The following is a 12,127-nucleotide window of genomic DNA, read 5'->3' as shown; positions in this document are numbered from 1 at the left end:
CCCCTTCACGCGCTCCGCGCGCTCCAGCCTCGGCCCCGCCTCCCGCGCGCGTGCGCCCTGGGCTGCGGCCGCTGGCGCTCCGGCCCGCCGGCGCACCTGGGCAGGTGGGGTGTCCACGTTTGTCAGCGGTCAGCTGGGATCCTGGGCGCCCTCAGGAGCCGGGTATCTATGCTACGAGGTGGGCACTGCTTGGGGTTTCCGTCAGTCAGGTCACTGGTTCTCTGTCTGAGCCCGGACTCCCTGGGAAGGTTCAAGTTGGTGGGGCGGGGTCTCCAGCCGGCTCTTGGGGTCTGGCCTTTCCTGGTCCCATTTCTTCTGCTTCTTCAGGTCGGGGAAGAGCGAGCCGGAGGTCTCCTCCCTGCTCCGGCCGATTCCCTGGGCCCACGGGTGCAATTTGCAGGACCTCTGATCAGAGGTGGTGAGTTAACGTTTAAGCGGGAGTACCGAGAATCCTGCGGAAATAGGCAGTTCACCAGCCCTACGCTTCTCCGAGAGCGAAACTGAAACGCCCGCCGGTTGAAAACGAAGTCAGTCCTTCCTGCAGTCCCAGGAAAGCCCTGCTCTGAAAGATGAAGACCAAGTCCCGTTCAGAGCAGAGGGGAAAGATTGCGTCCCTCATGTCCCAACCTCACCGGGACCCTGACGCCATCCCGCCAAGACATTCCCACGTGCCTGACGATATAAATCTTGCTAAAATTTAACATGCCCAGTCGTGACAAGGCTGTGGTTAGAGAGAAATCTTTCTTATAGGATGCTGGTAAAAGGGGAAAGCAATCTGGCGTTTATCTCGATCCAAAAAATGATCTGAATCGCCCAAGTGTATTATTTATGCACGAATGTTAACCAAAGTATAACAGGCAAAAGTGGAAGTAAGTATTCTAAAGAATGGACCATCGTGCAGGTCCATTACAGAGTCTGAAGTGAAAGCGCTAGCATGTGTATTGTTGGGAAGCAAGGAAGTTACCAAGTGTACACAATAGCAGTTAGGTGAAACCAAGCATTATTTGTTTACATATAATGTGCATGGGCAAGGGTCATAAATTACTTTTTATAAGTGATTTAAAATTTTTAATATTTTCCAAATTTTGCACAATAGTGTATATTAGAAAAAGCCAGTTAACTTAAAAAATTATGTTTGAGACTGACTATACAGTGACCAGAGCCACCTATGACCACTTGAGCGTCAACGGGACCCCCTTCCACCTCCAGCCAAACCACAACTTCTGCAGCAGTCAGGACTTGGTCAATGACTACCAGTTGCCCACACTTTTAGACTTCTCCACCACCCAAGAGGAAGCCGATTACGCCCCCCAAACCAAACAGGTAAGGCATTCTGCTTCCCATCAGCAGCCTCTGATCAGGGCATCCTGAAGCCCTCCCTTGCTTTCACCACAAGGCCTTCCCACTCTTCTGACTTCCTTTTAGTCTCTGCCAAACACAGGTGATGGTGGCTGACTTCTCCTCTATAGCAAGCTCTTGATAAATGGCTCCTGTTCTCATCTGGGTGGTTTTTGTTTATCTCCAAGTCTCATCATTGTGGATGAGAGTTTCCGGCAGCTACCAAGAATGTTTTGTGGTTAATGAAAAGGGCAGAATAAGAATTTCATAAATGATGTGAGTTCGACTTTGAAAAAGATAAATACAGGGGAAAAAACACCAAAATAATGAATAGTAGTCTTAAATACTAGGAAAAATTGTTTTTCTACTGTTCTGTATTTTTCCCTTTTTCTGCGACAAACATGTAATCCTTTAAAATTCATATGCATATTTTTTCTTGGAAATTATAAGAATGACTTGAATAGTTTGGTACAACACATCACTTGGTAAGGAGTTTTGAAATGTACACTGTTTACTTACAGAATCCAAATATATTTAAAACTTTATTTTTATTATCCACATATTGTTTAGTGTTACTGTTCTTGTTATTGGGCCTCCCTAATAGCTCAGTTGGTAAAGAATCCACCATTAATGCAGGAAATGTTCTTGTTATTAAACATTTTAACTGTCATGCCAGGTTAAATGATTAACAGATGAAAGTATATAGTTTATTTTTATACACTTATCACATAAAAAGGCTAATGTCCTCTTTTATATTGTCCACTTTCTTCGGTATACTCTTAGATTTATACTTCTACCTGGTATATAAGACATTTATTTACATTCCAAATTATTTAAATCTAATTGATTATAATCAGTTTGATTTTAAACTGCCAACTTCATGGAATTCTTATGTATATCCTTAGTTGCATTGTGGCCAAGAACTATGATTTCATTACAGTCTTTCTGGCAGTAAATCCTTTGAAATTAATTTATGACAAAGCGTGTAGTCAGCTTGTGTAAATACTAGAAAAGAAATCACATTGCTGACTGAAGAAAGAAATCACATCACTGAAGAAAGAAAAGTTGTCACGTTTCCCTGGTGTTGTTTTGCTGTTTGTTGTTTTCAGCAGAAAAGTGACCCAGCAGCTGTGCACAAGGTGAAATCATGGAGGCTTTTACCTTTAAAAACATCGACAAAATCTAAAGAGCTACAAAATAGATCAGAACCTGGAGCTGCGGAGGAGTGGGGGGATACAGGCATTGGCAGCACATGGGCAGGAGGGGTCTTTCTGGGGTGATGGAAATATTCTGAAGTTGAACTGTGGCGATGGCTGCACAGCTCTCAGTTTACTAACAATCACTGAATTGTAGCTTAAAACAGCTGAATTTTACGGTATGTAAGTTTTGCCTCAGTAAGGCTATTCAATTAAAAAACCAAACAAGAGCCACAGAGATGTTAACCTTTTAGTAAAAATGAGGGGTGACTGTGTTGGGGCCAAAGGCTGGACATGATAGTCAGCTCCTGCTGCAAAGCTATGCTATGCTAAGTCGCTTCAGTCGTGTCCGACTCTGTGTGACCCCAAAGACGGCAGCCCACCAGGCTCCCCCGTCCCTGGGATTCTCAAGGCAAGAACACTGGAGTGGGTTGCTATTGCCTTCTCCAATGCATGAAAGTGAAAATGCTTCAGTATTAATCCTTTCAAGGATTAAATGGTGAGAAGTCAGCTGAAACCGTAGTTCAGCTAAAGTGGAGATGCTGGGGATGGAACCTAGAACCTCATACATGCAAAGCATGCACTCTACCACTGAGCTACACCTGCTACAAAGCTAGGGGGTCTTTATGGCTCAGCCTGTTGCACATGTCCCTACATTCTGCTTCCTGAACCCAAAGGCTGGCTGCAGCCAGGCCTGAGCACACGGCTCCTACCCCTAGACCCAGGCTGTTGACCCCCGCAGAGCAGGTTTTCTCTGTGGGTGCAGCTCTGCACACGCCTTGCCCAGTCTGCGTCAGCAGCTTCCGTGTCCCCCTCCTGCCTGGGGTCTTGAAACCTCACTTCCTGTGAGAGACTTAAGTGTTGGGAAGTTCCGGAGTATGGCCTCGGCCCCACACCTGCCTGGGGAGAAGCCCGGAGGCTGAAGCAGTGGTTGCGGGTCACATTAATTCTCTACACACACTGTGGTTTTCCATTCTTTCAGGGATTTATTAAGGCATTGAGCATAGTGTGATTCTTTTTAGCCAACTGAAATGAATACAAGGAAACATATCAGGACCCGAGGGATATGTTTTTAAGGTTAATGGTGAGGATGACGAGCTGGAAGAGAATTGAGAGGAACGTCTGTGCTGGAGGTAACCCGCCCTGACGCAGTAGATGCTTTCTGCCCGTGTCCTCAACCAGAAGCAGGCTCGGGGCTCCTCGAAGGCATCTCGAAGCTCTCACCACGGTGCCCAACAGGCACACCACCTCCCTACCTGGGGCCCAGTGGCAGGAAAGCCCCCAGAGCATGCAGCTGCAGGGGACGAGGAGGAGGACAGGGCGTGGCCTGGTCACAGTGCAGGGCAAGCAAGGGCAGATCACAAGAGCCCCCGACACTGCAGGGGCCAGGAGGCCCAAGGCAGAATGGGGGGCTGGGCACCCCCTGCCTTGGCCCCAACTGTGACTGTTCAGCCTTCTTTCCATTTACAACTCAATTCTGGGGGAGAACTGGAGGGATGTGTCTTTAAGGAGAAAACAAAGGGAAGGAGGGAAGAGAGGCCAGTCCGCAGGCCTTGGAGCCCTCAGCCCAGAACCACAGACTGCTCATGGTCACTGGAGGTGCTGAACTGTCTCTCTACCTTCCTGTGGTCCTTGATCTTGAGTCCAATGTCTACCCTCTTCTCAAAGAAGTTCACCAGCACAGACTCTGTCAGGATGGAGGCCAGGATCTGCTCGAATGAGATGCACCAGTCTGTGTCAACAGCACCCCCACCGTGGGTGGTGGCCACAGGGCTGCGAGCCTCCCCGCCCACCAGCACTGTGTCGTCAGCCAGGTCTTCACACTGCAGGGAGCCAGTGCTGACCACGGAGTAGGAGGACGTGGACAGGTCGTCTTTGGTTTCGTCGTCGGACAGAGGCTGGGAGGGAGAGCCCCGCCCCTCCCCGCCGCCGCCCTCGCCCACCACCTGGCTCTCCTGTGGTGTTTTCCCAGGGTGGGTGTCTCCACCTGCTTTGGCTTGGGGGTCCCCTGCAGCTGGTGGCTGAAGTTCCCAGGCGGGGTCTTGAGGGGGGTCTGGGGCTGGTGGCTCATCCTCATCGGGGGCACTGTCCCTGGACTTCCTGCCTGGCCATGCAGAAAACCTCTTCCCCACCTCCCCGATGCGGAGTAACAGGCTGGCCACCGTGGCGATAGCGTGGTACAGGTCCTGCTCCATGGGGTCTTCACTGAACATGTTGTAAAGTGTCTTGCACAGCTCAATGAACTGCTCCTTTCGAGGGGAAAAACAGGAAAGGGGCAGGGAGATGATGAAAGGTGGGTCAGACTACCTCCAGTCAGCCACTCACAATGCTGGCCATTCCGACTGGGGTGAGGGTGTTGTCTTGTTAGTTATCTTCATATACCTGTGCCTTGACGTAACCCATTTCACAGATTAGGACACTGAGGTGCAGAGGGAAAGGCTTTCTTTTCCAGCTGTCTTTCTTTCAGCACAGACAGAGACATTTGGAGTCTCTCTATGCCTGTTCTGTTAGCAGAGACAGACCTATGTCTATCATAACTTTCCAAACCCAGTGACGGCAAGGACTTCACTGTGTTTTAGAATCAGTTTGAGCGTTTTAGATCTTTAATTAGAAGCCACTTCAACTCTCTTTAACAAAGCTCTTTAGAGAGTGATGACAAGGTAAGGCAGCCTGGGTTAGTTGAGAGGGATGAAGAGGTCAAGTTCAGATCCTGAAACCACATTTAGGCCTCTTGGCCTGAGAATGGGATGAAAGCTGCCTCCACAGGGCATCCCATTCTTCAGGCCCGTGGGTGAAAGAGCACCCAGATGGCAAGGGGCCCCTCTGGGCAGAGCAGGCCATGATCAGGCTGCTGCTCAGCAGCGGCCTTTGGTTAGATGTCTGTGGTCCTGGCTGTTAAGACCCTGGAGGCCGCAGTCCTGGCCTGGAGACCCGCATGTGACTATCGGGCAGGGGGCAAGTGGGCCTGTGTGCGCGGCTCGGAGCCAGGCCGGAGGGACAAGTGCCGTGACGCCAGCTCATGAACGGCAGTGTGAGTTTCTGCCTATTGAGGCTGACCCTCCCCAGCGCTTCTCTGGTTCACGGATGCCGATCAAGTCAGCACCGAGGGAGTGTTCTGGACAAGGCCCTGGAACACCTGGCCCCTATCCTCCTAGGCGGTCCCTGACTGCCGCTGACTGGTGGGTCTAAAGGTAGGCAGGAGAATCCCTCCATTCCAGGGGTGCAGGGAGGGTGGGAGGGTCCAGACTCTCTTGGGTGTTCTGATTGGGCCTACCTGGTTCATCTTGGGAAGATCCTTAATCGTCTCCTTTTGAACCTCTTTCTCCTTGGCCCACATTCGAAGGTAGTGCCGATAGTCAGGAGGGCTAGTTCCCTTCTCCTCTGTGAGTTGGAAGAAAAAGATTAATCTCCATCTGTCAAATGAGAGAAAGAGGGCTGGGGGCTGGTAGCAGGGGATAAAGGGGGTTTAAGGATTATCTGGCATGAAGTTACCTGGGCCCTATTACAAAGCACCCTGGTGTTTGGGGAGGTAGTGATGGGAAAAACACACAGCAGCCTGCAGCCTTTTCGGCACCAGGGCCCAGGTTCATGGAAAACAGGTTTTCTAGAGACTGGGGGTGTGGGGGTGGGATGGTTTCAGGATGATTCAAGTGCATTACATTCACTGTGCATTTATTATTATTCTATCCGCTGCAGCTCAGATCATCAGGCGTTAGATCCTGGAGGCTGGGGACCCCTGCAGGACCACTCAAGGGTCCCCCCCGAGCTATGCTGAAGTAGGTTTGGGCTAAGCTCATGACGATGGCCCCATTATGTCCTCCCCAAGATGGTGATGGGACCACGTGGAGGCTGGAGAAAGGGTGGCATGGAGAGCCAGGGCACCCCCAAAGGGAGGCAGTGATGGCTGGGGGTGCTTGTGGCCACAGGAAATTCAGGCCTGGGACTGATGAGTGAGAGCTGGGTGGCTGATGGGTTGGGCCTTTACCTCAGCGAGAGCTCTGCTATCGGGCATGCATCTGCCATAAGGTACGGGGGCTATTCTGCAGTGACAGGGCGACCAGATTCCCACCCCCCCAGGACCTCTACCAGCATCAGCAGATACACACACACACACACACACACGCACGCACACACACACACACACACACACACACACACACCTCTTCTTTTATCTTGGATGTCATTTCCAGCTTCCTCTCGCTCCTCCTGCTGTAATACTTCTGGACAACAAAAAGAACAAGAACATTCTTCTGTTATGACTCCAAACCACTAAGGTCTAGTCTGTGCTCTCCTGTGGACGTGGACCTGGTCCTGGGCCCTGGCCCAGCAGGTCCTGCAGGCTGCTGCTTCTCTGCCCCACACAGGGCCAGCTCACCCCACCTGGCTACGTTAAAAGAGACAGCCACTGAACTCACACATTTTCCCTTTCCAAAGAATACGAGTCATACCACACAGTTCTTAAATCAACGACGATGCATGTTACAGGCAAAAATTCTGAGACCAACAATTTTATACTTTCCTCTGATAAAGGTCAAACTCAGGGGAGTCTCTGTTACCAATTCAACCTGTAACTGCCACGCCAGCTGATGAATTTTACGTCCCTGCATCCTGTGCTCAGCACTGCATCTCTTAAAGTGACGCATATGTGTGCACCGTGGACCTGGGGAGAACAGGCTGCCCAGCCTCCCAGACCTGCCCCCTGAGGGAGTGCAGCTGGGGGAACGTCAGGTGGGGAGAGCAGGCTGCCCAGCCTCCCAGACCTGCCCCCTGAGGGAGTGTGGCTGGGGGAACGTCAGGTGGGGAGAGCAGGCTGCCCAGCCCCCCAGACCTGCCCCCTGAGGGAGTGTAGCTGAGGGAACATCAGGTGGGGAGAGCAGGCTACCCAGCTGCCCTAGACCTGCCCCCTGATGGGAGTGTAGCTGAGGGAACATCAGGTGGGGAGAGCAGGCTGCCCAGCCCCCCAGACCTGCCCCCTGAGGGAGTGCAGCTGGGGGAACGTCAGGTGGGGAGAGCAGGCTGCCCAGCCCCCCAGACCTGCCCCCTGAGGGAGTGCAGCTGGGGGAACGTCAGGTGGGGAGGCAGGTGTCAGTTCCAAACGACCCTCAGCAGCTCTGTAGTGGCAGGGAAGGGTGCAGCCCTCTGGGCTCAGGGTTTTCATCAGGGAATGGACCGCTGCCTGGAGGTTACGTGAACTCCGAGGACAGGGCTCTGTACCCCCAGCTCGTGGCCTCTCCTCAGGTGCCTGGGACAAGCCTATTTGCTTAGGTTCCAAGTATGACAGAAGATACCTCTGTTTTTTTAGTTTGTATAATTGAAATCAAGGTCCCCAAGCTTCACAGTCAAGTAAGCCTTTGACACTGTCAGTAGGATTGCTTTGGGTATCTTGATAGGATCTTTTAGTTTTCCTTTTGAGAGTGTATTATCCTTGATGTGTTATTACCTATCCCTCGTGAGCAATGGTAGGGTGGTGCTTTGGTCGGTTTTCTGGGTGCATTACACACTGCCCGCTTGACTCCAGATCCCAGCCCAGAATACCCCACCGCCCTGGGCTCAGTGCTCCCTGCGGGCTTTAAATGCAGCACAGGGCTGACTTCTAACAGGCACTCAACACACACATTTTTCCTCAACTAAAAAGCTGTGTGGAACATGAAACTGTTTCCTAGGAAAGCCTCCACCACTTTCCTACTTCCACTCATCCGTGTCATCACAATGACAGCTTTGCAACAACAGTATTTCGTGTTTTTCCTATGACCACGAAGACAGAATAGTTTTCCCATGTGGCCAGGAGGTGATACGCTGGTACCTGTGCAACACCACAATGCCGTGTGTCACCACTTTCTGCCCCTACGACAAGAACAGCAGCTGCCGCTCTCCACCCAGGTGTGCAGCTGGCTATTCAGAACTTAGCCACACAGGAGCCATCTCGGGGACCAAGAGCTTCCAGGCCTCTTGACCATGCAGGGGAGTGTTCAGAAGACGAAGCCCAAGGCCCTGGGGAAGCCAAGTGCAAAGGGGGCACCCTTGCCCCCCAGGCACTGACCTTGAACCTTCCAGGGCAGGAAAAGATCCAGATCGGAGGCCAGAGGAGACGCTGGAAGGGACAGCGAGGAGGAGCAGAGGCAGAGGGAAGGAGGAGCCGGGGTCCAGGAAAGCAGAGACAAGAGAAGCAGGAGTGAGAACGCTCCGGGGGCCCTGGCCCTTGCGCTGCAGCTCCCCCGTGCAGCACACCCCGTCCGCCCGGGGAGGGCTGCAGGCCACCCGCGCGGCCCGCAGCAGCTCTGCTTGGCACAGGGCCGGGGGCCAGTGGTGGACAGTGCTCACCTTCTGAGGAGCTGTCCTCGGTGAAATAATGGGCTGCTTCCAGGGCTGACTCAGCCTCCTCGGGGCTCAGGGCTGTGATCGGAGAGACAGGAGAGTGAGGGCAGGAGGGAACCACCTGACTCTCACCAGAGGAAACCTCCCCGAGTCCTGGACATAGTCCCTCCCCTCCCCCACTGAGCGTGCCCACCAACGCGGTGTGTCGTCACAGCGCTTAACAGCTGGTGACTGCTTCCGGTTAACTTGTACACTGTGTTTGAAACTGCGATACACATCCAGTCAGAGGAGTCGGCTGAAGGGCCACCCTTCTCCCCACTCCGTGATGCTGTGGCCCAGAGGATCCTTTGGGGACGTGCGCAGGGGCCAAGCAGGCACAGACAACCTGTTCTCACGTCATAGCCCTGGGCACTGTCCCACACCAGTACGTACTGGCTTGTCTCACTCTGCGACAGTCTCTGTTCCTGCTTCAGTTCTCCCCACTCTGTGGAGGGGGAGGGAGCGAGCAAGGTTTAACAGTGCATGGCCCGTGGGGAGGTGGTAGGTATGGGCCGTCACTAGGCCCCAGGTGAAGCAAGGTGGGCAGACGTGGTTTGGGAGTGGCAGGGCCGGCCCTACGTTTCCTCATCTATAGGCTCTCGGCCCAGCGGGGTCTGCCCAGCTCAAGCCTCTCTCAGCAGAATGAGAAGTGCCTGTGCCAATCTTCCCAAGGAGGCGTAACCAAGACCACTGTTGCCTGTTGCAACAGGGAAAGACCAGCCACAGGTAAGAATCCCCGTGCTACGTGTCAGGAGCAGGGCTCTCCAACTCTGGATGCAGACAGCCCTGTAGGGAGCTTCAGAGCTACAGCCTGGGCCCTGCCCCCAGTCCGTCAGGTCTCTGGGATGATAAATTACTCCGGCCAACTCTGAGGCAGCTCCCGACTCCCTGTGGGGGCAGGGTCATGGACAAAAGCAGGAACCCAGGACAGCTCTACCCCAGAGCAGAACCCCTGGGGCTAGAACTTTCGCCCGCCCCAGTCTCAGCTCCCTCTGTGGAAATACGGAAGCCCACCCCCGGCCCTTGCAGAATTCTGAGTGGCCACGTCCGCTGAGCCAGGTGAGCTAGGCTGACACAGGCTACCCACTGTCCGTGTCCCAGCGGGCCCCGCACTGTGAGAGAAGGCAGGGGAGAGAGCCACACAGGCTCCTTGGCCTCCCCTGGGCCTCGGCGGTGCCCGCAGGCTGCCCCTCCGGTGACAGACAGGAGTCCTTGACAGATTTAAGGACTAGCCAATGAACTGAGAAGACTCAAACCCAAGTCTCCACGCCTGTGGCCACCCCCTCCGGGGGTCCATGGAGGGGCCTGGTGCTGCGTCTGGGCCTCTGCCTGTGTGTGGAGCCCCGAGACACCCGCACGTCCCCCAGGGGGCCCTGCTCTCAGACGGAGACTGGCCCGGCCTCAGCCCCATCCGTTGGCTGCCCTGCACTCTGTCAGGATGAGGGCACCTCTGCTGTGCTGGGAGCCCAGCGGCCACGAGGCCCAGCAACGTGCAGACGCCTGTGCCTTGGAAGGCCGCAGCTCCGGCTCTGCACCCTGGAGAACCCTTGCCAGGGAGTGGGCGAGGCGGCGCTCACCTGGAGGCAAGTGCAGCTTGTAGAGAACCTTGAGCTTCTCCGTCAGGTCCCCATGGTACATCCCACCTGTGGGGAAAGGCCAGCAGGAAGGCAGGCTGGCAGGAGGGCACAAGAGCCCTGCGGCCAGGCCAGATCCGAGTCCTCCTCCTCCAGGGGGTCCCAGCGGGATGCTCCTCACCACCTGACTCTCTCCCTGGAGAGGCCCCAGGGGTGAGCACCAGGCCTCAGGCCTGCTCCTTCTTGGGGGCCTGCAGACCCAGCCTCCAGCAGAAAACTGAGAGAGGAGAGGAGAGGAGAGGGGAGGGGAGGGGAGGGGAGGGGAAGGCTCCCATCACCTATCTCTGTGGGAAAACTGCCCTCCTTTATCAAGGGTTAAGGGCTCTAGGCTGCCCTGGGCTCGCTATGGTGGGCAGGCTGGCTGGGACTGGTACCTGGAAGTTTCCTGAGAAAGGGCAAGGGTAGGGACGAGTCCCTGCAGGCCCTAGAGCCACTCACTCATCCCCGTCACAAACTCCTTGAAGTTGATCAGCGAGTCCTTGTTTTCATCCAGGAGCCGAAACATCCGCCCTGCCAGCACAGGTGTGTGGGTGCCACAGGCCCAGGGCGTCAGGCTGGCAAAGAGCTCCCGGAACTGGTGGGCGTCAATGCGGTACTGCTCCAGGTAGGGCAGGCTGGGGTCCCGACGCACAGCCGCAGGGCGGCTGCTCCCCCAGTACTGGCTTGCTAGGTGCTTGGCCTGCAGGGGGCACAGCCTGGTGAGACGGCCTGGCCTCCTGGGCCCTGGGTGCTCAGGGTCACCAGGCTGACTGGTGTGTTCGCCCGCCTCCTCCATCCAAGTCCACAGCCTCCTGCACAGTGAGCGCTGGGCTAGACACAGCATCTCACAGAGCCTCTGGCGCTGGCACCGTCACCCCCTTGTTTAGAGCCGTGGGAGTCAAGACAGGGCCCGAGGAGCCCCAGGCACAGCGAGCCACTGGCTGGACGACTCCGACCCGAAGGCCGTCCCAGGGCGGTTCCCTAGGGGGCGGAACGCCGGGCAGCGGGAAGGGCAGATGGGACATGACAGGGAGAGCAGGCAGGCGCTGCAGACGAGGCTATCTCTGCTTGTTCTTCATACCCTTTCCCGTTCCTCGGTTACCAGCACCTGAACTTCTCCCGGAGGAAAAGCTCCCCGCCCAGGCCGTGGAGCGTGCATGTGGCCCAGCCTGGGGTCAGCCGTGAACGGCATCCTGTAGCCACAGCACCTAACCTGAGTCACTCCAGCAATCAACCCTGGGCTTTTTGTTAAAACCACCTGGGAGGAGAAAGTTTCTTTTCATGGGGTTGTGGCAAGGATGACCCTGGAGGACAACCGTCCTGCCGCTCTGCAGGGAGAGCAGTCCCTGGGACGTCAGACAGCGGAGCTTGACAGGACGTCGGAACACCTAGATCCGGCCATGCCTGAAGCTGCGCATCCCTAGACTTTTCAGTTTCATGAACCAATGCATTCCCTCTTGTGTAAGCTGACTTCAGCAAATTTTCAGCCACTTAAAAGAGCATCTTGCCTGAACTCTGGAAAGGATTGAAGTCTACCACGTGAGCTTTGTAATAACTGCATCTGAGGATGTTTTAAATGTTTTACACCTCTCCTGGCGGGAGGCTGCTGCACAGAGGGTGAATTTA

The 12,127-nt window shown here is 54.6% G+C and overlaps 1 protein-coding gene and 2 long non-coding RNA genes across 8 annotated transcripts in view; 2 read left to right on the top strand and 1 right to left on the bottom strand.

Moving 5' to 3' along the window:
• The first annotated feature begins 64 nt into the window (after window positions 1-64).
• LOC121819716 (uncharacterized) lies at window positions 65-1,900 on the top strand. Of its 2 annotated transcripts, none has more exons than XR_006060056.2 (2): window positions 65-178; window positions 328-1,900. It is a non-coding gene; the product is annotated as an uncharacterized LOC121819716 (long non-coding RNA). The 2 variants fall into 2 exon arrangements; XR_006060057.2 differs by having other exon boundaries at window positions 65-209.
• Window positions 1,901-3,497: 1,597 nt separating this feature from the next.
• TBC1D9B (TBC1 domain family member 9B) overlaps window positions 3,498-12,127 on the bottom strand; it is a 37,568-nt gene continuing 28,938 nt past the window's right edge. Inside the window, exons 16-23 of one of the 5 annotated variants that reach the window (XM_042250851.2) lie at window positions 10,961-11,201; window positions 10,466-10,531; window positions 8,856-8,927; window positions 8,575-8,625; window positions 6,695-6,754; window positions 5,809-5,915; window positions 4,522-4,783; window positions 3,498-4,243 (exon numbers count right to left, since the gene is read on the bottom strand). In XM_042250851.2, coding sequence (XP_042106785.1) covers window positions 4,197-4,243; window positions 4,522-4,783; window positions 5,809-5,915; window positions 6,695-6,754; window positions 8,575-8,625; window positions 8,856-8,927; window positions 10,466-10,531; window positions 10,961-11,201 — 906 coding nt within the window. In that variant the 3' untranslated portion in view covers window positions 3,498-4,196. Of the gene's footprint in view, window positions 4,784-5,808; window positions 5,916-6,694; window positions 6,755-8,574; window positions 8,626-8,855; window positions 8,928-10,465; window positions 10,532-10,960; window positions 11,202-12,127 lie in introns of all 5 variants that reach the window. The other 4 variants (XM_027969276.3, XM_042250852.2, XM_042250849.2 and 1 more) reach the window with 4 other exon arrangements.
• On the top strand, window positions 5,911-12,027 carry LOC132659791 (uncharacterized). The gene is made up of 2 exons (XR_009600596.1): window positions 5,911-6,310; window positions 9,484-12,027. It is a non-coding gene; the product is annotated as an uncharacterized LOC132659791 (long non-coding RNA).

Source organism: Ovis aries, chromosome 5 (assembly GCF_016772045.2).
Source record: "Ovis aries strain OAR_USU_Benz2616 breed Rambouillet chromosome 5, ARS-UI_Ramb_v3.0, whole genome shotgun sequence".
Classification (NCBI taxonomy): domain Eukaryota; kingdom Metazoa; phylum Chordata; class Mammalia; order Artiodactyla; family Bovidae; genus Ovis; species Ovis aries.
Note: the sequence above shows the minus strand (reverse complement) of the source record. Positions and strands in the feature narration are given on the sequence as shown.